General features: G+C 43.6%; 2 protein-coding genes across 2 annotated transcripts in view; both read right to left on the bottom strand.

The window, feature by feature from the left end:
- Positions 1 to 17,500, bottom strand: part of LOC135227071 (KICSTOR complex protein SZT2-like) — a gene marked incomplete at its 5' end in the record, with an annotated part of 399,314 nt that overhangs the window by 130,647 nt on the left and 251,167 nt on the right.
- On the bottom strand, positions 13,080 to 17,494 carry LOC135226916 (KICSTOR complex protein SZT2-like). The gene is made up of 7 exons (XM_064266599.1): positions 17,468 to 17,494; positions 16,549 to 16,698; positions 15,576 to 15,685; positions 15,045 to 15,300; positions 14,561 to 14,757; positions 13,753 to 14,003; positions 13,080 to 13,103 (listed from the first exon to the last, which is right to left on the bottom strand). The coding sequence occupies exons 2-7, from the start codon at positions 16,596 to 16,598 to the stop codon at positions 13,080 to 13,082; spliced, it is 888 nt and encodes a 295-aa protein (XP_064122669.1). The 5' UTR covers positions 16,599 to 16,698; positions 17,468 to 17,494.

The following is a 17,500-nucleotide window of genomic DNA, read 5'->3' as shown; positions in this document are numbered from 1 at the left end:
AGATTGTTAAGAGTTATCCCGAACTCGTCACAACAATCGTAACTCAAAACCACTACGCACACATACATAATTTCAAAAAAAAAAAAAAAAAAAAAAATTATACTCAACTAATTGGAATATGACAAGAATTCTCTTACTGAACAACATAGACGGGCCGCCCGTGCTAGCCTAAGTCCTCCATTGTTCGAAGAGACTCGACCATATCCAAAAAGAAGGAAAAAGTATATACATTTAAGGATTGGTTTGTCGGCTCCCGAACCCAGAATCGTATCCGCCGATACGAAAGGACCTAGAAAAAAGAAAAACACTTCTCATATGTCACACGCAACGTCTTTCAAGTCGTGAGATGCAAATACTGAGTTGCATCTCCAAAATGTCGTATCTATGATTGTTTTTAAACGACATATTCTTATGAACCGAGAGAGACGTCGCTATAGCTCTCACTTCATGAGCTTTTACTCTCAACAGTGTACTGTTCGTCAGGACAGGCCTATGAGAGTCGTCTGTAATGACGTTTCTTACAAAAGAATGCCAGCGCATTCTTGGACATCAGTCTTGTGGGGCGGGGTCGTTTACCGCGCACCAAAGACCTTGTCTAAGAGCCTCCCATTTGATGCTTTCTCTGAAGGTATAACTTCAGAGCTTCATCAAAGGGCATAGAGACCTCTCTGCTTCTCTGCATACGAGACTCGACATGCCTTATTGACATCGAATATTGACTTAGGCCAGGGATCTTCGTAGGATTCTCGTTTTTCACTAAAAACAGGGTTTCTTAAACGAGCAAAATCGCTGAGTCTCCCTTGAATCCTACTTTATCCTGCAGAGCATGCAATTCACTAATTCTCTTTGCGTAGCTAAAGATAATAGGAATAGGGCATTTTCGGGTAATGGTCTCTAAACGATGCCCGATGAGGAGGTTCGAATCTTTCCGATGACAGTACTTTAGAAACTACGTCTAGGTTCCAGTTCGGAGGTACTGGTTCCTTAGACTTTGAAGTCTCAAAAGACCTTATGAGATCGTGGAGATCCTTTATTATCTGCCAGATCTAAAACCTCTGTTCCTGAATACAGCCGAGAGCATACTTCTGTATCCCTTTAATGTGGATACGGCTAGATGAGATTTTTCTCTCAGGAATAGCAGGAAATCAGAAATTTCCGCTATAGAGGTAGTGGAGGAGGACAACTTCTTGGATCTACACCACCTTCTAAATACCTCCCACTTTGATTAGTATACTTTCGTAGTGGAGGTTCTGCGTGCTCTCGCGATCGCGCTTTACACTTCGCGAGAAAAGCCTCTCGCTCTGACAAGTCTTTCGATAGTCGAAAGGCAGTCAGAGCGAGAGCGGTGAGGTTTTGGTGGTCCCTCTTGAAGTGTGGTTGTCTGAGAAGATCCATCCTTCTTGGTAGGGATCTTGGAAATCTACGATCCACTCTACCACCTCCGTGAACCATTCCTGGGCCGGCCAAAAGGGGGGCTATTAACGTCATCCTCGTCTCTTTTGACGCCACAAACTTTCTCATTACTAAACCCCAGGATTTTGAATGGGGGGGGGAAAAGCATAAACGTCTACTCGAGACAATTTAGCAGGAAGGCGTCTACCATAAGAGCTCTTGGATCTTCACGACCGAGCAAAACAACTGGGAGCCTTTTAGAAATGAATGTTGCGAAGAGATCCACATGAGGAGTTCCCCACAGAGACCAGAGATCGAGACACACTTCCTCGTGTAGTGTCCATTCTGTATGAAGGACCTGTTTCCTCCTGCTGAGCCTGTCCGCCCTCACATTCCTTACTCCCTGTACGAACCCTGTCATCAGGGAGAAGTTCCTGTGAGACGTCCAAAGTAATAGGTCTCTCGTGACGAGCTCGAAAATAAAGGAACGAGGGAGTGTCCCCCCTCCCCTCCCCTCCCCTGTTTCCGAATGTAGGCAAGTGCGGTGGTGTTGTCCACGTTTACTTGCACTACCCTGCTTGACACCAGAGGTTCTAGGCTCTTCAAGGCCAGATGTACGGCGAAGATCTCTTTGCAGTTTCTGTGCCAAGACACCTGTGCTGGTTCCCAGGTGTCTGACACTTCCTCTGAGCCTAATGTCGCTCCCCCAACCTGTCTTCCGACGCGTCGGAGAACAACACTAGGTCTGGGTTCTGTGTTCTTAGAGAGATCCCTTTATTCTCTTCCAGAGGGCGCAACCACCACTGTAGGTGTGACTTATCTCCACTGGAATGGGAAAAACGTCCGACAGTTGTCCGGTTTTCCCAGCTCCAAGACCTCTTGAGGAAGAATTGAAGCGGACGTATATGAAGTCTTCCTAGAGGGAAGAATTGTTCTAGCGAGGAAAGCGTCCCCAGAAGGTTCAACCATTCCCTCGCCGACGTTTGTTGCTTCTCTAAGAAGAGAGAGACTATCCGCAAAACCTTTCCTTTGCGATTCTCTCTTGCGAAGGAAAAAACTCGAAAACCCCGAGAATCCATCCGAATCCCCAGATAGACTAGGTCTTGTCTGGGGGTCAGGTGAGACTTTTCGAGGTTCACCAGCAATCCCAACGCTTTGATCAAATCCCGAGTTAACTTTAGGTCCTCCAAGCACTGTCTCTCCGATATGGCCCTGATGAGCCAGTCGTCTAGATACATAGAGACATTCACTCTTTTGAGGTGAAGAAACCTCGCCACATTCTTCATCAGGCTTGTGAAGACCTGAGGAGCTGTGGACAGGCCGAAACACAAGGCTCTGAACTGAAAGATCCTTCCCCCGTCATGAAACGGAGGTACTTCTTCGATGAAGGGTGGATCGGGACGTGAAAGTAGGCGTCCTGGAGATCTAAAGACACCATCCAATCTCCCCACTGTCGTAAAGACGCCATGACTGAAGCAGAAGTCCTCCATGGAGAACTCCTCCTTCTGAACAAAACTGTTCAGAGCTGACGTCCAGTACTGGTATCCAGCCTCCCGAGGCTTTCGCCACCAGAAAAAGGTGCGATTGTAAAACCCGGGAGTGTTGATCCCGTACCAATTCTATCGCTCTCTGTCCCACATTTGTTCTACCATCTATCGAAGAGTATCCCTCAGCACAGGATCCTTGTATTTGGCTGATAGTTCCCTTGGTATTGACGTTAGGGGAGGAGTGTTCAGGAAAGGGATACGATATCCCCTCCTTAAGATCGCCAAAGATGACGCTTCTGCATTTATCAGTGTCCAGGCTTCCACACATCCCAGGAGCCTGGCACCTATTGGTGCTTGGAGGAGAGAATCTTCATTTTCCCTTCTTAAAGGGACAAAAAGCAGCTATAGAAGTGCTGCTTTCTGAGCATGTGAGACTGCCTTTGTTAAGAAGGCGCCATATACAGTCCTTTTCTTTAAAAGACCATCCTGTACCGCCTTGTCAATACAAGACAATATGCATAACAGGGCTTCAGGTTCGATTCCTTCCGAATCATGGGCTTTCGGGGGTTGGATCACCCCAAGGGGACCAATCTAAGAAGTTAAAAACTTCCAATACACGAAAGCGTCCCTTGAGGAGATGACCCAGTTCCGAAATTCTCCACGTAATCCGTGCAGAATTGAGACTTTGACGCCTTGAAGCGTCAACCAAAGTCGAAAAAACTGTTTCGGTTGTAGAAGGGAGAGCAATACCCATATTTTCTCCCGTCCGATACCAAATGCTCTTTTCCAGCTAATCTTGCTGGAGGCATGCAGAAGACTGTCCTCACTAAGTCTTTCTTAGACTTCAATTCATGAGTCTAAGGGAATGTAATGCTCTCTCATCGATATGGTGGGTTTCATTTTAAGAAACGACGAAGGCTTCTTGTCTTAGCACTGGAAAAGAGCGAGCGAGGAGAAGGAGGAGCTGCAGGCGTCAACTCGTCTCCGTACTCCTCACGAAGAAGGGTAGTCAACACCTTATAGTTAGACAGACCTTCTTCCACTATATTCGTCATCCGAGTTTTCCTCTAACTCGGGATCTAAAAGCGTCTCCGCTCTCCTTTCCGAACATTCTTCTTCTTTGCGGAGACAAACTCCTAACAGGAGAGGGCTAAGGGAATGATAATCCTTCCTCTTTCCCGCTCTAATAGTCTTGGAAGGCGTCATAAGCTTCGGCTTCTCTAGAATTTTAGAAGACTCTTCATGCTTACAGACGCTTCCCGTTTGCCAAGCGTCATGGATGACGTCTTTTAACTGACGTCTCGATGACGCTTCGCGTTTGGAAGAAGCTTGTCGTTGAACAGGTAAGAGAGGACGAGACTTCTTAATTGGAAGCGTCACGTCCTTCCGACGTTGTCGAGATGACAGTTGCTCTTGAACTGCTATAATGATCTTTCTTTGACGCTTCTACCACGTCCAGTGCATGACGGTCTTTCGTCATCACTCGTGGGGTGGGGGAAGAAGGAAAGGGTACTTCCGCGTACACTTCAGGTGACGCTGACGCCCCTTCGCTTTCTTGCTAGAAGACGGAGCGTCAATCTGAGAAACGCTCTGGGACTAGAATCCATGTCAGGCGTCATATGACGCTTCAGCGGTCTCGACAAGTTCGATTCCTTCCACCCTCGTTTAGGTGAGGGAGAGGGAGAGGACGAGAAACACTCGCGAAGGACGCTTTTCTCCTATAGCGCCCTTGAGCCGCCTGCAACGAAGCAGAGCTAGCTGAAGGGACGTCTGGACCGTTTGGGGATTCCCCACAACCTCCTTAAGGCTTCGACTTTCCTTCTCCCCTCTGGGCTCGTGAGCTTGGAAGAGGTTCTAGGCCTGGGAGCGTCGCAGGGACGATCAAACGCCCCCCCTCCACAACACTGGGAGAACTCACTCACTGTAATGCTCACTTTCACTAGCCCTTACCTTTGAAGTCAGCCATCTTGGACTTCATGTCTCTAATTGTAGCTTTCAGATTGGCGATTTTCCGATGCCGAATCCGAAAAAGCACTCGTGAGAATGAGATACATAGGGAGAATCTACATCAGTAGGATTAGAATTATCAGTGAAAGGCTCAATAGGCTTTGAAATCACACCTTTCAATCGTCTCTATCTATCCCTCTCTAACTTCTTCAAATAAGAAGTCAAAGTCTTCCACTCTTCTGCATTCAATCCCCTCGCATTCCTTACAAGTATTAATAGCAGAACACTGAAACCCCCTACATTTACGGCATACAGGTGTGAGGATCATCCTCACCCTGCAGCCTACATTCACACACATTCTCACACTCACATTAGAATCAGACATTACTGAGAAAAATCCAAAAGAGTTATTCCAAAAACAGTTCACTGTAGGCGAATCACGATCCAAATACGTCACCAAAAAGCCGAAAAAACGATGATCAAAGGAATGAAAAATGAATCTAAGTCAGGAGGTAATAACAACAATGTTGATACATACCGGCGACAGAGAAAATATTGATAGAAAACGGGGATGGTTCCTAGTCCTGCCGCCCAGGGCAGGCCGGTAGATCACTGACCTACCTGTAGCGAGTGGCGCGAAATTTGAATTTCTGTCGGGGAGGGGGGGACGACGGAGTCTTAGCTATGTATATATCTGACAGGTAAGTTGATTGTATGAAATTGTGTTTTTGACTCATGGCAACATCTTTGTAAGCTGTTCGAAGCATAGCATCTGTTTCCGCTGCCTGTTTCCCCAGCAAAAAAACAAAAAACAGAATTTTACGGCAGCACGCTGCTCCTTCCTTTCAGTCATCGTAAAAAATAGACAAAAAAGGCGTGAAGTACTTCTAAACAAATGTGAAACGTGCAACCTATACGTCTTCCCACGATGACGCCAGTTGGCGCACACTGATGCTTGAGGGTTGCCTCAGGTAGCATCTAGCGGCGGAAGCCTGAACTACTACTGGCTTGTCACACACGCATCTGAGAACAGCAACATTCCCGGGGGGGGGCTGGGGTGCGAAGAGGCACTCCTCTACGAAGTTCCTGTTGTCCAGCCACCAGGCTAGGTCCTGCCTCACCTCCTCCGTGAGACACGGGTAAGTACAGTGGGTCTCTTGCCTGTGACCAACTCTCCTTTAGCCTCTACTGAAGAGACCGCAGGTGAAGATGCCCGTGAGGGACTAGCTTCTCGAGAGACGACAGGTGACCGATCACGACCTGCCACTGCTGAGCTGGCTGCTCCTGTAGGGACAGGAACTGTCTGGCAGCCTCCCTGAACCTGCTGATCCTCGAGTCTGCTGGGAAGACTCGCCCTGCTACCATATCGATCAGCATGCCCAGGTACTTCATCCTCTGCTTGGGTTCGAGATCCGACTTCTTGAAATTCACTACGATCCCAAGGTCGCGGCAGAATTCGAGGAGTCGATCCCTGTCCTGTAGCAACTGTGAGCGGGAGCTCGCCAGGACTAACCAATCATCGAGATACCTCAGAAGACGTATCCCTACTGAATGGGCCCAAGCAGACACCAGAGTGAACACTCGCGTGAACACCTGTGGGGCGGTTGAGAGACCGAAACAAAGTGCCCTGAATCGGTACACCGTCCCGTCAAGGATGAAGCGGAGGTACTTCCTAGAGGACTGATGGATGGGTATCCGGAAATACGCGTCCTTCAGGTCCACAGAAAGCATGAAGTCGTTCTCCCTGATGGACTCGAGCACTGAACGTGTTGTTTCCATCGTGAACTGAGTCTGGCGAACAAATCGGTTCAAGGGAGAGAGATCTATCACCGGGCGCAAGCCCCCCCGAGGACTTCTCCACCAGGAAAAGTCGACTGTAGAAGCCCGGTGACTGATCCCATACGATCTCCACAGCTCGTTTGCTCAGCATGGCTTCTACTTCCTGCTGAAGCGCCACGTCCCTGGCAGAACCAGGAACGTACATTTGTAGATGGACCGGGTTGGAGGTGAGGGATGGCTGAGACTCAAAGGGTAGTAGATATCCATCCCGAAGGACATTCTCTATCCAGGTCTCTGCTCCGTAGCGCTGCCAAGTTGCCCAATGGCTCGTCAGGCACGCCCCCAACTTCCAGCAGCAGGTGAGGGGGAATGCCGACCCTAGCATTTCCCTCCTCTCTTCGACTTCTTCCCTGTTCCTCCTCAAGAGAAGGAGGGGTGGGAGGAGGGCTGGTTACAATCGCTCCTTACAGTAGAGGTCGAAGGCAGAGTCTTTCCTCTTGGCTTCAACGAGGCAATCGTCTTAGCCGCAGAGGAAGCGCTAACTAAGCTCTTGGGCTTAGCCACAGTAGCTCGAGGCTGCCCAGCCGCCTTTGAGACTGCCTGGTGGACTAGACGGTCACTGTCGTCAGTGCGCTGTTGTTCCACCGCAGCGTCCACCATCTTTCTGGGGAAGAGAGAGGAGGAACTCCGCACCGGTCCATTACAAAGACCCAAGGCTGTCTCGTGCCCTGCCAACCTGGTTACTCAAGTGAGGACAGCGTCCCTACGCCTCAGAACCAGGTTGGCCCACAGGTTGGCTGTCTGGTGGGCCAGGTAGGAGATAGCCCTACCTCCAGACTGGCACAGTCTCACGATAGCCGGGTCCCCCTCAAGAATGATGTTTCTCGAAGAGGCCGCGACCTTAGACACTGTGAGGGACCACAGGTCTATCCAGGAGACTGCTTGGAATGCTGCCATGGCAGTTGATTCCAACGCAAGTGCCTCTTGCTGCGAGAACCAGAGGTTCTCTGAGAGCAGGTGCTGAAGAGACACCCCCGGAGTTAGCCTAGCCAGCTCCAGGTTAACCTGTTTTGGCAGCAGAGGGTCCTCCGAAGGCACATAGAATCGCCTCTGTCGTAGTAGAGGTGGGGGAAGGGGCTTGGACGACCTGCCGGACCGAACCGAACCCTCCTGTCCGGAGACGAGAGCGTCCACCTGGCTCAGCACACTGTCGGCCAAGGCTGATCGCGGCAGACCCACTGTCCTGGGTTCCTTCCTAGGTCCCCAGAACGACTCCAGCCTAGATGTAGGCTCGGAAGGTGGGAGTGGCGATCCTTCCCCGAGGTCATTGTGCTGACGAATCAGCGCAATAACCTCTGGATCTCAGGAGTAACTGCCTCTTGCGGAGATGGACCGCCGAGCCAATCCAGCGAGAACGCCTCCTGAGACCTTCCTCCTTCCACAGGAGGAACCACAACAGACCCCTCATGGTCTCCTCCTGCCACTTGTGCGTACAATCTGGTCGGTCCTAGGACCGTGCCAGGTTCGTAGGCCCTCGTGGCAGGTTCGCATCGCTCCTGATCGCCTCGCTCTTCCCGGTGTAACCCGAGGAAGTTGAAAGGATAGGAGAGGAAGACCTGACATTCCCCCCTCGCCCACCGGCAGAACCAGCGTGCTGGGGGGGCTGCAGACACTCGCCAACCCGTGGTGGCGATCGAGCTGCAGGCCTGGTCGCGCAGCTAGATCGAGAATAGCGGCAACAGTCCCGAGCGTCAGAAGAGCTGCTGCTGGTCCCCCTATCTGCCTGGTCCCGGTGGGAGCGGCGGTCAGGGGACTGGCAGAGTCCGCTGTCCCACGGCCGGTCTGGGACCATCGCGTCAACCCTGGGTACCGGCGGCTCGCCACAAGAGTGATCCCTGGCCTGGTGGGAGTCACCTGGGCGACTTCCGCCAGTCTTCCGCTCCGTGCCTGGATCCTGGCGCCGAGCGAACTCGGCTGCCTGGGTCTTGGCTGCATGGTCACCCGTAGGCGACCGTACACTCGGTACCTCTCGCAAACGAGAGGTCAAGACAGTACCTGGCGTCGAGGCAGAACCTCTGGCACCAGGCAAGGAGGTACCAGTGTTAGCCAGTACCCTTCTGGTCCCCGTCTTCTTCTTCCTTGCGGAAGGAGAGACAGGCCCTGTTCCCGAAGGAACAGGAGGACCAGCGGAAGCCCCAACCGTCCCACCGGAGTGGGACGGACCCTTAGAGGTCTCAGAGTGAGACTTCTTAGGGGGGGAGGAGGCTACCGTCTTCTTCCTAAGCTGTGGGACCTTGGAAGTCGAAGGTGAAGCGGCGGCAGCAGACGACGACGAAGAAAACGACGATGACACCTTCCTCTTCTTCTTCATCAGCTTCCTCAGGACCACCGTCAGGTCCTCCATCCAGGACGGAGCCGGGGCAGTTGCCGAAGTAACAGGGCCCAGCTGCACCTGTCCGGAAGGACCTGGGGTGGGGGCAGCAACACCACGGGCAGGAAAGACGGCGGCAGGAACTGGTACGGGAGCGGCAAGCACAGGAAGAGGAGGCAGAGCAGGAACCAGCGGCAGATCCAACGGGAAGCTCTTGGGACACCGGAAGTCAGGGGCTGGAGCAAGAGCGGCAAAACCAGGCGGCAGCATCACGACCATCCTCTGCAAATCACACGCCTTGGCGCGAGAGCACTCACGCCCTCGACACCGAGCACAAAGCTTATGAGGATCAACCTCGAAAAGGGATCGAAAGGCCCCACACTTACGGCCCTCCACACCAGGGCACAATCTGCAGCTGATGGGGGAGGGGGGGGTCTTTCCGGCTCGCGGGAATCCATTCCACGAGACAATCACAAGAAAATAACAAAAAATAACCAAGTACTCACTTTATTTCCACACAAGCACACTAGTATAAGAGAAAGTAATAATATCTTCACAATTGAAGGAGTATTCCAAAGCATACGACAGAAGCGGGCAAAGCGGCAAACAACACATATATCACTCAGCGCGGCCGAAAGCAAAGTGATTCTTCACCTCTCAGTCGCACAGACCGCCGACTGTCGGACAAGCAGTTAACTACCGAACCCCCTTGTTCGAAGTTTATGGCCGGTTCCAGCTGCCGCTAAGTTACATTCCTATTGTTAAAGGACCGATGATTCGTATTACGTATCGGAACAAAGGCTGAATGTTGTTCTCCACTACTTAAGTCACTCCAGGGAGTGCCATATGGCATATGGGGACTCTCTCACATATGAAGTGGAAGGTGGACACAATAAACCCAAGTTTAAAAAATTGAAAAACCTCTTATTGTTACTCTTATATACCCAGGGTTTTCTGTCACCCAAAAACAAAAAATAATCCTTGTTTATCTATTTAGTGCTAATAAATCTGTAATTATTTAAGCCGCGACATCCCAAACTCCCTCCTAAATTGTGAAAATAAGTTTTCGTAAATAATGGGTGCATTATGAATCAAATTTACTTAAAAAAAACTACAAACAAACCAATTACGTGACCCACACAAGCACACTAGTATAAGAGAAAGTAATATCTTCACAATTGAAGGAGTATTCCAAAGCATACGACAGAAGCGGGCAAAGCGGCAAACAACCACATATATCACTCAGCGCGCCGAAAGCGAAAGCAAAGTGATTCTTCACTCAGTCTCATCGCACGACCGCCGACTGTCGGACAAGCAGTTAACTACCGAACCCCCTTGTTCGAAGTTTATGGCCGGTTCCAGCTGCCGCTAAGTTACATTCCTATTGTTAAAGGACCGATGATTCGTATTACGTATCGGAACAAAGGTCTGAATGTTGTTCTCCGCTACTTAACCCTTAAACGCCGGAGCGGTAAATAAAAAATGACTCCCGTTTATGACCGGAGGGGTTTGAGAGTGAGCGCGTAAGCGGAAAAAATATTTTTTTCAAAAAATCACAGCGCGCTTAGTTTTCAAGATTAAGAGTTCATTTTTGGCTCCTTTTTTTTGTCATGTTTTACTTGAAGTTCAGTATGCAACCATCAGAAATGAAAAAAAATATCATTCATCATATAAATAAATGCGATATATGATAGCGCAAAAAAAAACGAAATTTTCATATATAATTGTATTCTCAAATCGCGCTGTGCGCCAAAAACGGTTTGAAGTAACAAGTACTTTCTTTTTCGTTGTAATGTGCACTAAATTGCGATCATTTTGATATATAACACATTGTAAAACGATAAAAGCAACACAGAGAAAATATTATCACAAAATAATGCATGAATTTCGTAACGCGCTTACGTAAACACATTATTTTTTCAAAAATTCACCATAAATCTAAAATATTGTCCTAGAGACTTCCAATATGTTTCAGAATGAAGACAAATGATTGAATATTACTATACTGTAAGAATATTAGCTTACAAATGCAGTTTTCGACCATATCTGACGAGCTAAAGTTGACCGAATGTCGAATTTTTTATATATATATTTTTTTATATGCAATTATTTCGGAAATAAGAAAAGCTACAACTTTCAAATATTTTTTTTTTTGTTTTATTCTACATTGAAATTGCGCACATTTTCATATATAAAACTCTATGAAATGCCTAATATGAAACGGAGCAAAATATTCCGAGAATGGGACTTACGCATTTCGGAGATTTGTGGCGGAGAATCCGCGCGCGGAGGGAAGGAACGTTTTTTTTGTTTTTTTTAAAAATTCACCATAAACTTTAAATATTGTGCTAGAGACTTCGAATTTGTTTCACGATGAAGATAAATGACTGAATATTTACTAGACTGTAAGAGTTTTATCTTACAATTGCGTTTTTCGATCATTTCGGTAGAGTCAAATTTGGACCCGAACGTGGTTTTTTTTTCTATTTATCGTGATTTTATATGCAAATATTCGAAAATGAGAATAGCTACAAACCTTCAACTATTTATTGTTGTATTATACGTGAAATTGCGCACATTTTCATATATAAAAACGTTATGTAACGGCTAATTTAAAAATGGTTTGCAAACATTACCACAATCGCACGTATAATTTTTTCGGAAGAGTTACCGCGCGGACGTAAAGAAAATGTTTTTTTTTTTCTTTTTTTTTTTTCATTAAATTCACCATAAAATCGAAATATTGTGCTAGAGACTTTCCAATTTGTTGCAAAATGAAGGTAAATGCTTGAATATACTAGAATATAGGCGTTTTAGCTTACAATTGCGTTTTTCGACCATTTCGGTAGAGTCAAAATTGACCGAAGGTTGAAATTTGTCACTTATCATTTTTTATATGAAAATATTTCGAAATTGATAAAAGCTACAACCATGGGTTGTTTTTAGTTGTATTGTGCATGAAATTGCGCACATTTTCATATATAAAAATTTACTTATGTAACGGCTAATTTAAAATGGTGCAAACATTACCACAATCGCATGTATGATTATTTTCGGAAGAGTTACCGCGCGGACGTAAGGAAAAAGTTTTTTCATAAATACACCATAAATCGAAATATTGTGCTAGAGACTTCCAATTAGTTGCAAAATTAAGTTAAATGATTGAATATTACTAAAATATAAGAGTTTTAGCTTTACAATAGCGTTTTTCGACCATTTCCTTTCGGTAGAGTCAAAGTTGACAGAAGGTTGAAATTTTGGCACTTATCGTTATTTATATGAAAATATCTTAAAACTGATAAAAGCTACAATCATGAGTATTTTTTGTTGTATTCTACATACAAATGCGCACATTTTCATATATAATACTCTATGTAACGGCTAATTTAAAATGGTACAAAAATATGTCAAAGTGACGAAAATAATTTCAGAGATGTGTCACAGATACTTTTTAGTGCGGCAAGAAAGAAATTCGCGCTTGCGCGCCTGCGTAACGATTGTAAAAACACAACAACACCTTGATCCGTGAAACTCCCAGCATCCCCCAAGGCGCGTGATTCAAGAGTTTTCGGCTGGTAGGCCTAAAAGTATTTTTTCCGCGAATTTTTAAAAAAACTTTTTGTATGTCGACGTAAAATACGTCCAGTCGGCACCCGAGAGACAAAAAATGTCGACGTAAAATACGTCCAGTCGGCGTTTAAGGGTTAAGTCACTCCAGGGAGTGCCATATGGCATATGGGACTCTCTCACATATGAAGTGGAAGGTGGACACAATAACCCAAGTTTTAAAAAATTGAAAACCTCTTATTGTTACTCTTATATACCAGGGTTTCTGTCACCCAAAAATAATCCTTGTTTACTATTTAGTGCTAATAAATCTGTAATTTATTTAAGCCCGACATCCCAAACTCCCTCCTAAATTGTGAAAATAAGTTTTCGTAAATAATGGGTGCATTATGAATCAAATTTACTTAAAAAAAACTACAAACAAACCAATTACGCACTTAAAATATGGTTCCCAACTAAAAACGAACTTTTTCTGCAAAAATGAGTGACCCAATTAACTGAGAGGCTCCCAAGGATTCAACAAGCACATTTGTGTTCTATTTATCAACTATCACTTTCTTCTGCAATTAGGAAAATATATAAGTAATTTATTAACAATAAGTCAGGCTATTACATAACAGAATTATAAAAGAAAAATATATTTTTTTTTATCAAAATGCAAATTTCAAATTCTTAAAGCGTGCAAAATGCAAGAGCTCTCTGTAGATGTATGAAATTTGGAGAGAGAGAATATGTCCCCTTGTACATATAAAGTACATGTGAGCCCTATAAGCGTGAAGTATTTTGTGTAAGGTTAAAGCACTTAATAATATAATAATAATAAAATATAATGTAAAATCAAAATATAGCAGGATGACACTAAATGTCTATGTTTATACTGCCAGAGGAACAATTTTGGGCTTTGTTTTCCAAATACAGTACGTACCGGATACTACTGAGTCCAAGCATCACAGATTATGAAAAACTCATATAACAATAAAACTGTTATTCTTTATGCCACCAGTTTCACCTATGTCCAGTACAATGTAATACTGTATGTATACATGGCAACTTCTAATTCATTTCATTCTACATTCAAGATAAGTATATCCTTCTTTCTTTAAATAACAGTCCCTCTTAATTCAAATAACTGTAAGGGATGGATACCAAACAAAACTTAATATTCTGGATACTATATCAAGATTATATAAATCTCTCAAATAATTTTACCTTAGGTAAAAGACATGGGGTCCATTTCCTGAAGTGTCCGTCATAAACAAACATATTTTCCGATTGTTTACAGAGATGGGGGTTTAAAATGGTACGTAAGGCTTGGATGCCCTTACTGCCTACTTTTCCAGCACACAGCTTCACCTTGGGATGTAATTCAAACTTAGTCTCCCACACTACTCGACAGGCAAATGCCCCAGCCTTGAATTTCAGGCTAGCTTCTAAAACTCCTCTGGAATCTGCATCACCATCTGAAAGTTAAAGGTAATAAGCATAATAAGTAGAGTAATCCATGTTGAAGATCTGATTCAATAACATTAAAGTCTTTTTAAAATAACACTTAAATCCTATCTCAAAACTGCTTATGTGATTTACATAAACTGCAAATGCTTTTAAGGAAATGTTTTTCTATGACAAAACTTCTGTTACGCAGTTTACAAAAAACAAAAGAGCAACAGAAGTTTATCTTAGAAGAAGCATCTCTGGGTGGTTAATGTCAATATATTCTACTACAAAACAAAAACAAATTAGCATATCGTTAGAGGCACAACATATCTTCTCATGTTCATGAATTTTAGGGCTTACATCAATAAACAATTTTCAAGCCTACGCATATTTCTGGTTATGAACCATGGAGGTTTGTCATTTCCACGAACATTACACACTAAAAATACAGTTACATAGTTACTGACGACTTAAAACATACATACAATAATCAATCATTACTGAAATAAAACCCTAAAAACCAGTTACAAGTATTAATGACATTTGATGAAAACAGAAAGGCTACCCTTATCAATCAACATACCTTCAGTATTTCTTCCTTTTGTCTCTTCATGACGCCATATATCCTCAGATGTGTCTGGTTCCAGCAAACGGTTACACATACGCGTAGAGTGAAGATCCTGAAGGAGAAGTGTCTGGTTCACGAGCTTCACGAGGGCTCGAACGCTACGTACCACTTCAGCTTGCACTGAGCGCAAGCGAGAGACCTCTCCTTCCGATCTGACGTATAATTAATAAAGTTATAATTTCACATCACCTATAGAAGTATTAACAGTTCAGACTTTCTTATTATTAATGGGAATCTATGCAGAAATAATGGGTTTCAATTCATACAAATATGTACAGTAATTGCTATGCTTAACATTAAACACCTTGTATTGATTATGAAATAAAAACTGACAAAGTGATAGGATTAACTGTAAATTCTGCTGGGAAAAATACTTATAAATATAAAAGAAACAATAAAATCCTACCATTCACATGAAATACTGTCCAACAAAGCTTACCGACAATGAAAGAAAGTGTCGACACAGTCACTGGAAACTCTTAAGATTAGCCAAAACTCAGGCAGAAAAGGTCGCACAGCTTCGAAATCTTGGAGCCAGTCACAGCACTCATTATCAGAATCACTAATATCTCCTTCACACCCATCTTCAGTTGTTTGCCCTGACTCTAAAAGGCTGGACACATCTGAATAGAGGCCACCTGGGACTGATCCAGTGCCTGAATTATGTCGACTTTTAAGCATATCTCCACCTGCACCTTTTGGAAAGCAATATGAATCGAGATATTATTTTTATGCTATTCTGAAAGTGTAAATATGGAACGTGATGGAAGACTGAAATAGGCAAAGATCCTGAACGAATCTAAAAATAAATATCTTTGAATCATAAACACTTTAAAACAATATGAATCTAAGATAAAATGGTAATTTGCTGCCATCCAAAAATTTGAATGGAATGAGCCTTAAAGACCACCGAGTTGCTAATGACATGATGAAGTACATTAACGTTGTAAACCCTTCCTTTTCAACGCACCTGAATTATGTCGACTTTTTAGTATATCAGCGCTGGCACCAGAATTATGACGACTCTTAAGTTCTGATGAATTTTGACGATTCTTGATCAGTTCTGCCCATAATCCAGAACTGTAAAACATACATCATTTAAGGACAAAAACAATATAAAAACATTCACCTTTTCTTAACATAAAACTAGTCAGCTCTAAACATAAGTTTAACAGACTGCAGTTGTGAAAAATAAACCACTCACTACAAAAATGGGAAAAACAATTTTCAATACTGAAAACATGTCATTTTAAATATAAAAGCTACCAGATACTCATTAAACTACCTGCTCTTTTCTACAAATGAAATGTGCCACCTAGCAACTCTTGGACATTATCTCAACAGAGATGTGAGACACTCAGAGGTAAAAATTGAGCCATTTCAAAACATATAATTTGCCTCTTTAAAAACATGTAGACTTTTTGAAACACAAAAGGAAAAGATCACTCTGTATAAAACATTGCAAACACAAAAGGAAAAAAAATCACTTCTGTATAAAACAGTTAAATAAAAGAGAAAAAACAAGGTTAAAAAAAAAGAAAAAAGTTATTAAGATTGGTAACTTAAGGATTCATAACTTCCTAAAAGAGTGCCACATAAAAGAAAACAAAAAGTGGTAAGAAAGATAATCCACATAGTTCTAAGGTCTGTGTTATTTAACAATACGATAAATCAAACAGAAGCACTTTTTAAAAGTGAGTAACACAACTTAAGCACTGAAGGAATAACTGAACTGCAGATAACACAAACGATAATTTTTGGGTCATGACTAGAAACAAATGAAGGAAATAAGTGAAGACAACAATAGAACTCTTAGCACAGCACACAGAACATGCCTCAATTGTTAGCACATAAGCAATACAACGAAGGGACTCTTAAAGCTATCTTTTAGCTTACATGGTCTGTTAAAAAAGGTTCAACAGAAGACCTCATTTAGCACTCACCCCACACTCACAGTCATTATGCTGCTTGGATTACTACGAAACTGATCCATCGCAGCTTCTGTCACAGAAGGAACAAAATTATCTGTACTGGCAGATTTCCTTATGACTTCTGTTGACAACTGTGTTCGTGGGAGGCTTTCAGATCCACATCTAAAGAAGATAAAAACAACACGTTGCCTTTTATATTCCTTAACAACCATTACCACAACCAATCTGAGACTCAAATCCATGTTGTTGGCTTACTAAGAATGAGAGAAAATATCAACGGGGTAACATATAATCACACTCCTAGTAAAACAATCGCGTGTTTCTTTCATAATTTCGAGAAACGATGCAAAACTTGGTACATATTCCTTACTTTAAATCCTAAAAACTTTTCATTTTTATGATCCAGATCATACTTACTCTTTGCCCAAACCTCTACAGCTTAAATTTGTATTGATGATTTCTCAGTCAAACAATGAACACTGAGTTTTGGTAATGCCTCACCTGTATATGCACTTAAGAATTTCAACTGTTTACTTTTTAATTTTTTGTTTTTTATAGCTCTCCCAACAACAGATGGAAATCAGCTCCTTTACTTCCCTCTTACAACTATACTCAGAATCTTTGGCACTAACTACCCAACATCCATTTTCTATGAAAAGTGTTGATGCAAAAGGACTCAAAACCAAGCAGATCACAATAAAAGGAACAAAAACGAGACACCTATAAACCATGTAACAATTTCTGCTTCATAAAAATTCTCTGTTATCTAAACTGATTTCTCGATCTAAGATTTCCTGTAAGTTGAATAGAATAAAACACTAAATATTTTGTTAAAAATACAATTATTGCTTGCTAAAATTATTTTTTGTTTCTACAAGTGTTCATTTGAAAACAAACATGCGGTGCATTTGCATTCTGTAAGTAAACCCACCTGATAAGCTCATTTAAAGGTAATGACAACCTG

Source organism: Macrobrachium nipponense, chromosome 15 (genome assembly GCF_015104395.2).
Source record: "Macrobrachium nipponense isolate FS-2020 chromosome 15, ASM1510439v2, whole genome shotgun sequence".
NCBI classification, from domain to species: Eukaryota; Metazoa; Arthropoda; class Malacostraca; order Decapoda; family Palaemonidae; genus Macrobrachium; species Macrobrachium nipponense.
The sequence above is the reverse complement of the archived record's forward strand: the minus strand, read 5'-3'. Positions and strand labels throughout refer to the sequence as shown.